Source organism: Mandrillus leucophaeus, unplaced genomic scaffold (assembly GCF_000951045.1).
Source record: "Mandrillus leucophaeus isolate KB7577 unplaced genomic scaffold, Mleu.le_1.0 Scaffold578, whole genome shotgun sequence".
Taxonomy (NCBI): Eukaryota; Metazoa; Chordata; class Mammalia; order Primates; family Cercopithecidae; genus Mandrillus; species Mandrillus leucophaeus.
In genome coordinates, this window is record NW_012106230.1 from 629,679 (window position 1) to 637,702 (window position 8,024).

General features: G+C 51.9%; 2 protein-coding genes across 4 annotated transcripts in view; one reads left to right on the forward strand and one right to left on the reverse strand.

Annotated features, from left to right (window-relative positions):
- CLP1 (cleavage and polyadenylation factor I subunit 1) overlaps window positions 1-3,278 on the reverse strand; it is a 26,331-nt gene extending 23,053 nt beyond the window's left edge. The window contains exon 1 of the mRNA XM_011998673.1: window positions 3,009-3,278. The gene's annotated coding sequence lies outside the window, so the exon portion shown is untranslated. The remainder of the gene's footprint in view (window positions 1-3,008) is intronic.
- YPEL4 (yippee-like 4 (Drosophila)) lies at window positions 2,323-7,152 on the forward strand. 3 transcript variants are annotated; one of them, XM_011998670.1, is made up of 6 exons: window positions 2,329-2,582; window positions 4,565-4,767; window positions 4,949-5,273; window positions 5,446-5,489; window positions 5,833-5,941; window positions 6,164-7,152. In XM_011998670.1, the coding sequence occupies exons 3-6, from the start codon at window positions 5,133-5,135 to the stop codon at window positions 6,251-6,253; spliced, it is 384 nt and encodes a 127-aa protein (XP_011854060.1). In that variant the 5' UTR covers window positions 2,329-2,582; window positions 4,565-4,767; window positions 4,949-5,132; the 3' UTR covers window positions 6,254-7,152. The 3 variants fall into 3 exon arrangements, with proteins under 3 accessions (XP_011854058.1, XP_011854059.1, XP_011854060.1); XM_011998668.1 differs by lacking the exon at window positions 4,565-4,767 and having other exon boundaries at window positions 2,323-2,582; XM_011998669.1 differs by having other exon boundaries at window positions 2,323-2,374; window positions 2,489-5,273.
- Window positions 7,153-8,024: the final 872 nt, after the last annotated feature.

An 8,024-nucleotide genomic window follows, 5' to 3' on the forward strand; every position in this document is an offset into this window, starting at 1 on the left:
AGCCAGGATGGTCTCGATCTCCTGACCTTGTGATCCGCCCGCCTCGGCCTCCCAAAGTGCTGGGATTACAGGCGTGAGCCACCGCGCCCGGCGAGAATGCTGTTTTGAAATGACACTAGGGTTTACTGCCTATCATGTGCCAGGCACTTTTCAGGCATTTAAATGTTATATCACTTTAGTTTACATCTCCATGAGGTAAATATTATTAACTTCATTTAGCAGAAGAGTAAGACTAAGGCACAAAGAGTATCAGTAATTTGCCTAGTGGCTCCTGCCGAGTAATTAGCACAGCTAAGATTCTAATTCAGTCTCTTTGAAGCCAAAGCCAGACACTTGGTTCATGTCTGAAGATGCAACTCAACCACTCTGTTAATCAGGGTTCTCTAGAGGGACAGAATTAATGGGATAGATGTATACATAAGTCGGAGTTATTACAGAATATTGACTCACATGATCACAAGGTACGGTCCCACAGTAGGCTGTCTGCAAGCTGAGGAGCAAGGAAGCCAGTCCGAATCCCAAAGTTGAAGACCTTGGAGTTCGATGTTCGAGGGCAAGGAGTGTCCAGCATGGGAGAAAGATGTAGGCTCAGAGGCTAAACCAGTCTGGTCTTTCCACGTTCTTCTATCTGCTTTTATTCTGGCTCAGTTGATTAGATCGTGCCCACCCAGATTGAGGATGGGTCTGCCTTTCCCAATCCATTGACTCAAATGTTAATCACCTTTGGCAATACCCTCAGAGACACACCCAGGAACAATTCTTTGCATCTTTCAATCCAATCAAGTTGACAATATTAACCATCACAAGTCCACCCGTTGTCAACTTGAACCCATACACGTCTCCTGAAATCATACATAATCTTCAAATAAAGACAATAATAAGGTCATAATTGCGCTTAACATAATACAGCTATCCTTCGTACAACCGGAAACACACCAATCCCCAACCCAAATGCTATTACATAGAGGTAACAACACTTAAATGCTGATATCAAGTCAGTAAGTCTTATGTCACATGATAAAGGCAAAAGAAAGGAAATAAAATGAAGATATTTTCTTAGTACAAGTGTATATATGCACCAACATGTTCCTAACAAAAGGAGGAGGCAATACTCATGACAATTACAGTCTTCATTTCTGCAACTGGTCACGTGGTCATAGCTCGTATTGATGACTACTTTCTTTGACTACCCATTCTGTATTCCGTTTGCCTTCAGCTAGCACCTCAGCAGATTATGTTTTTTTAACCTGGTGGAGTGACCCAAACCTTGATTCCTGAAGGGTCTGGGCTGTTTGTAATCCTGCCTGGACTGGGCTGTTGTAGTTTCCCATTGACCTTAATCACAGGGCATGGTAATATTAAGAGACACCCTATGGGATCTCCTGTATTCCATGCATACTTCCTTACCTCCATTGTGGAGCAGTAGACTGATTTCATCTTGATAGTCTGGGTCAGTTACCCCAGCCAACACTGTAACTCCCTTCTTAGCTAGTTGACTTAAAGGTAAGAAGAACCCAAAGTGGACAGGTGGCAATATTAACTTCCAGTTTAATGGAATCATTGTTGTGTCTCTTGGTGGCAGCGTTCCTCCCTCTGGAACTAAGACCTCTAGGCCAGCAGAACATAATGCCGCGGAAACAACTGCTATTTTGGAAACATCTAAATGCATGGGTCTGTACTAGGCATTGCGGTCCTGGGATGTAGAGAGGAATTTCCCAGAAGGCCTGTCTCAGGAAGTTTACAGCCCAATAGAAAATTTCATATAATGTAGGTGTCTCCATTCATGAAGCACACATAATTTGGAGGTAGCTGTTAAGAGGTTTCTGCATGCAAAATGTCCTATTGGGTCTATGACTCCTTCAGGAGTATTAAACTGAGGCTTTAAGGCTTGGTACAAGTTTTGGGGCACGGTTTGCCATCCATGACAATTAGTACATCTGTCTTTTCCCTGCTTCAGGGCTGGTGTCCAAGCTGAAATGGGAAAGTGTATCATCTTAAATGTGTGTGTGCTGCCTCACTCTGCATCCATATCTTCCTTCACCAGCCTTGCCACCTCCTTTCCTCCAGCCCTGCCACCCTCACTGCATCTTTGCCCAGCCCTGTCTTCCCCCAGGTTCTTCCTATCTCCTTGGCCACACTGCCTTCCTCCTTAACAACTTGCCTCTCCCCTTGCCCACCATCGCCACCGCGTCCCTCGGCCCCCACTCCTCTAGCCCCGTCCTTTGATGCCTGCCCCCTCCCTTCCTTCCGACCCGCCTCCTGTGTCTCCCAGCCCTGCTCTGACGTGGGAGGTGAGGGGGGGTGGGGGGATGGATGACTCACAGTGTTATGATGCAGTTCCACAACACACAGCCACATTCACCCACAGACCGAGGTACAGAACGAGAGACAACCTCTGCCCCCCCAGCAGCTGGCCAGCTTTGCAGCCCCAGTCTTGAGTCCCCAACTACCCTCCCCCCACCCACCCCCATCCCCTTCCCAATTGAAGGAGCGGAAAGAGAAGAGAGAAGAGTGAGCAGAGAGATTGAGAGATTGAGAGAGAGAGAGAGAGATAGACGGAGATCTCTGGAGCAGACCTCAAGGTGAGGGGGCAGCCCTTCTCCAAATGAATTTTTTTTCTCTTTGCCAAATTTCCTCCTTCTGCTGCGTGTTGCTTTCTCCCCTTTGCAAAAGCATTATTCATCCACCCTTTGTCCTCCCTTCCCCCTCCCTGCTGCCTCCGCTCCTCTCTCTCGGTTCTTCCATCCCTCTCCAAGCTCTGACGATTCCCGCACTTATTTCCCGGCAACTTTGGCTGTAGCATCAGGCATTACTGTTTATTGTTTTGCTGCTGGTGCAGACCCCCAAAGCCTGCCCTGGGAGCTGGCAGTGCTGCTAATTATTTGGACCATACCATACTGAGAATACCAGCCCGGGGGGTGCCAAAACCTCAGAGCAGATGAGAAAATCCATTGTGAGCAGGTGTCCCCCTCCCTTTCTTTCCCCCTTAAGAAGCACGAGATTCGCACCTGGTTCCTCCAGCCTCTGCCTCGGCGCCTCTGTTGTCAGCTGTCAGTTGCCCCCGCCAGCCCTCCCTCTCCCCTTCCTCCCACGGTCCAGCCCCATCTCACTTCAGGGGAACATCTCTCCCCAGCACTCGGCTTGCCTTTGTTTTTTCTCCAGTCATTTGCCCAACTTGCTTCTCCCTGTGATCCGAGATGGGTGAAAAAATGACCCCTACTCCCCTTTCTGTGATTCTCTGGCCTTCCTTGCAGCCTCTCCTTGGCTTGACTGGGAATTAGGGGAGAGGGAGGGAGGCGTGACGGCTGGAGGCTGGAGAAGGAGCCCAAGATTGGGGACCCAAGCTGCCCCGTTCCCCATGCCCCTTGAAGGTGTTTCAAGGTAGTGCATGTCAGAGGGGAACTCGCAGGCAAAGTTGAAGGCAGACCTGTGAAGCAGAGACTGAAAGGTGGTCTCTTGGCAAGGAGGGCCCGTTTCCTGCAGCCGGAGCCCAATGTCACCCTGAACTCAGCCCAAGGTGTTTTCCTGGGGCCCAGCCAGGAGGAGAGGACCTGAAACTGAAGATAGTCTCTATGGAGGTTTTGTGGAGAGACTGCCTGGCGGCCTTCAGAGAGTGGAACAGCTGGGTGCTTGTGGCCACTGCGGAGGACAGGACGAGGACAGTCTGTATGCCCTGGCTAACCGCAGCCAACACTGCCTCGCCTCTGCTTAGTGCTCTAGCATTGCCAGAGTGCCCAGCTGGCATCTCTGAACCAGACTTAGGCTAACCACCCACAGCGGGCTGGGAGCTCTATGAAGCAGAAAGCAGCAGCTCACCTGCTTATCGGAGCCCACAGGGGCCACCTCCCTTCTTATCCTCTCCTCCAGCACCTTCAGCCACTCGGAAGCTGGCGCGTGGGCAGAAGGCAATCTTCCTCTATTCCTAATCAGAACCCAGCAATTACTTCATCTTCAGTCACCCACAGTCACTGCTGTTTGTCCCTGCCCCCTGGGAGAAGGTAGAAACATTTTCTGCCTTGTGCCCCAAAGCACAGCTGTTAAAAATAAGAGTCCTCCTTCTGCTGTTCGTTGTGGCCGTTGCTCTCACCCTACCACACAGCCCTGCCCAGCCCAGGAATCAGGCTCCTCTGACACGCTACCCATTTCCCATTGGCTCCAGCTGTCAGATTGCCTGAAGAAAATGTATTTTCTGCCTAAGTCTTTAACCAAGGGCTAAGGCAACAGTTAGTAAAGAATAGGAAAGAGAAAGACCAAGGGGCCCAGAGGCTGGGAAGACAGGCAGGTGCTTATTCTGGGCCAGAATGAGTGAACCAAGGTGCGGGAATGGGCGGCCACATGTGAGGGCTTCGGTACTGCTGGAAACAACTATAAAGTTCTAGTGAAGAGTCCCAGAGTGCAGGACCCTGACCTCAGGAGAGAACTGAATCAGGGTTTGTATACCTGCCTGCATGCTCCTCCTCCCCTCACCTTACACCTCCCCCGCCAAAATGTATAAAGGATCAATTGTATTGCAAACAAAGGCCATGTAAAAGAAAGACCTTCAGGCATCCCCAACTCTTAAAAGACTCTGATCCCCGGAGACACAGTGCCTACCAATGCCTGTGCGATGCAGAGCCTCACGAAGAACTGAAAACCAAGGAGAGGGCACTTGCAGATGACGTTGCTCCCATGGCAGCGTCTGTGCCCGTGGGCTTCTCTCTGTGGAAAATGGTGGAGGCTGCTTCTGCCCCAGGAGGGAGAAACACAGAAGCCTGGATCGGCTGCCAGGTTTGCCAGAGCAGGATGGGGATCCAGGGGACAGGGCAACAATGCAACTGGATGCCGAGGGGGGATCGATGGTGATGGGGGAAGTAAAGGTACGGGTGAGCTGAGCCCCTTTTCCTCCATTCCCTCAGGAGGGGCCCTCCTGAGGTCACGGCTCCCCTGATGTCCTTTCCCCTCTTCCCAGGTGACTTCTATTTCTATCTGGTTCTCGTCTGGGGGGGCCCTCGCCGGGCAGCCCCCCAACACTTCTCCTGCCCTGAAACACGGCTCTAGCCAACCTGCTCCGCTGCTTCACCTGCGACCGTCTCTGCGGGGGCTGCACGGCGCCAGCCCCTCCAGCCCGCCAGGGCATTGTCCTCCAGCCCGTCATGCCCAGCTGTGACCCCGGTCCAGGCCCTGCCTGCCTCCCCACCAAGACTTTCCGCAGTTACCTGCCCCGCTGCCACCGCACTTACAGCTGTGTCCACTGCCGTGCACACCTGGCCAAACACGATGAGCTTATTTCCAAGGTACGTGAAGCGGGGACCTGCCATTCCCCTCTTCTCGCGCACCAGGCTAGCCTGAACATCACCCAGGGGTGAGGCAGCGAAGCTCTTCCTCTCTCCCACACACCCCTGCGGGGATTCAGGCAGTGGGGCTGAGGGCTGCTTGGTAGTCACTGTCTGTCCTATGTCTCCACAGTCCTTCCAAGGGAGCCATGGCCGAGCCTACCTGTTTAACTCCGTGTGAGTCTACCTCTTTCCTTGTGCGTGTGCTTGTGCTTATGTGTGAGTGAGTAATTTCCCTGTGGAGAAAGGGGGGAATCCATAAGGTGATCTTGTGCCTTCAGTCTTTGCCTCCCCTTTTGCAAAGGGGTTCTCAGTCTGAAGTTCTCACATGGGGAGCCCAGGGAGAATTGAAATCATAACGTTGGAAAAAGAAGGCCCAGGCTCTAGTCTTAAAGGGGTGAATTATCAAAGGCAGGGGCTGTCCAGTTCTCTCCAATTGGAAGTTCCCTTGGGCTGTCTGGGGACTGGACTGACAGTGCAATCCCACTGGGTGCTGGGTCCTTCCTGTTTCCTGAGACAGGGTCAACGTGGGTTGCGGGCCAGCTGAACAGCGCCTCTTGCTCACGGGGCTCCACTCGGTAGCTGATATTTTCTGTGAGAGCTGCAAAACCACACTGGGCTGGAAATATGTAAGTACCTGAGGAAGAGGGTCACCCTCTAAAGTGGAAGTCCCCACGGCCCTTCAAGCCCCAGTGACCACATCAGGTCCTTGCAAGGTCCAAGGAGCAAAGAAAGAACTAGTTACTGGGTTGGACTAGGTGGATGAGCCTTGGGGTGGGGGCCATACAGGTGGCAGTGGGGCCTGGAAGGAAACTGCTTTGTCCTACAATCACTGCTTTCTCCTTCACCAGGAACAAGCTTTTGAGACGAGCCAGAAGTACAAGGAAGGGAAATATATCATTGAAATGTCACACATGGTGAAGGACAACGGCTGGGACTGAGGGGCTCAGGCAGGCTGTGCCCTTCCTCCGCATGCCCCTCCCTCCCCACGGCCCTGCCAAGCAGTCTATACCAGCATGAGTACTGCCCCACCCCTGGGGGAAACCTGGCTCCAACCAACCCCTCCCCTGTCTCCACCATATCCACTACCAGGCACCCTTTGGAACAGGGGTCTGGGTGTACCCCAGGGGTGTTAAGGCTCAGGAGTGGGCAGCAGTCAGGGAGAGACAGAACTGGGGGAAAGGGTTGGTTGTGGGTCCTTCTGTTCCCAAGTTCCTGAAAGTTGAGGCAATGGCAGGGCGTAGACTCAGGCAGAGATTGTGGGAGGAATCCGTTTTTGCTCCACCTCTTTTTGAGTGAACAGAGGACAAACCTTGGGTCACGGGGCTAGTAGATCGCGGACCACAGAATAGCAAATGAGAAAAAGCTTGGGTTGGAGTGAAATTTTGGTCTCAGGCAGCAGAACAGACCAGAGTCTCTGAGGATGAAGTTTCCCACCCCTATTTGTAGGGAAAAGGACTCATGTGCAGGGAAAACTCAAATCCCAGGCCCTGGGAAATAGTAAAAGAATCAAAGGGGTTTCCATTTCACTCCACTTGTCAGTTTATCTTGGCACTGAAGAGGCACTTTCGAATATCTAACTTTTGCCGTTGGATGGGGTAGGGACAGCTGCACGCGGAACAGCCCCCACCCCCAGTCGGCTGCTTCCAGAACAAGCAGTCTTTATGGGCTTTCTCTGAGGCCCAGTCACTGCTCCTGGGACCCAGTCCCCTGGAGGGGAGGTGGAAAATCAGTGCTACGGGTCCAGTCTTTCCCGTGGCTGCCACCAGCGAATGAAACTTTTGTATGATACATAAAGTGCTTGGGTCTATTTTTAATAAAAAGGGAAAAAGCAACTTGAGGCAACCTGTCCTCTGACTTTCTTTCCCCATGCATGTACCCATAACTGTCCCCGTCACACACAACCCCCCACCCACCCACCCGGGCCTGTCCCTTTAGACCACTAGGGGGCAGCAGTTGCCGTATCCATGGCAAGACTACTGCTTGAGCTTTTACCAGAGGATAAACTTCAGGTGAGGTTTTGCCTAGTAAGAGGGGTGGGTTTTGTGAGCTATTCCATCGAGAGCATCCAAAACCCCTTCTGTCTGCTGGCACCCCTGACAGTAAGTCCATTTTTGCCTAGATCCAGGATTGGGCAACTGAAAGAGGCTCATCTCAGAATAAGGATTTTCTTGAGTCCCATGGCTTTTCAGCCCGGTTCTGTAATGTTCTGGTCAGTTCATGGGCACACTTAAGGCTAAAAGGAAAATCAATCAGCCAAAGTGCTGCCCTGGCAGTTGATGGGAAGTGAAACAAAATAGCTCAAAAATTAGGCCGGGCACGATGGCTCACGCCTGCAATTCCAGCACTTTGAGAGGCCAAGGCTGGTGAATCACCTGATGTCAGGAGTTTGAGACCAGCCTGACCAACATGGTGAAACCGTTTCTACTAAAAATTCAAAAATTAGCCAGGCATGATGGCACGTGCCTGTACTCCCAGCTACTCGGGAGGCTGAGGCAGGAGAATCGCTTGAACCCAGGAGGTAGAGGTTACAGTGAGCCAAGATCATGCTGTTGCACTCCAGCCTGGCAACAGGGCGAGACTCCGTCTCAAAAAGAAAAGCTCAATACTGCAACGTCAATGCCACCATGTGGCCCGAGGGGCATTTTATTGGCAGTGACATGAAATCCCTACTGTTGTTGGGTGCCCAACAGTTACAGGGGAGACCATATA

Bases quoted from the DNA above. Each gene is read 5' to 3' on its own strand.
- YPEL4 (XM_011998668.1), top strand. From the start codon at position 5,133: ATGCCCAGCTGTGACCCCGGTCCAGGCCCTGCCTGCCTCCCCACCAAG. The intron at 5,274-5,445 runs GTACGTGAAGCG...ATGTCTCCACAG, and splicing joins ACGATGAGCTTATTTCCAAG to TCCTTCCAAGGGAGCCATGG. The intron at 5,942-6,163 runs GTAAGTACCTGA...CTCCTTCACCAG, and splicing joins CCACACTGGGCTGGAAATAT to GAACAAGCTTTTGAGACGAG.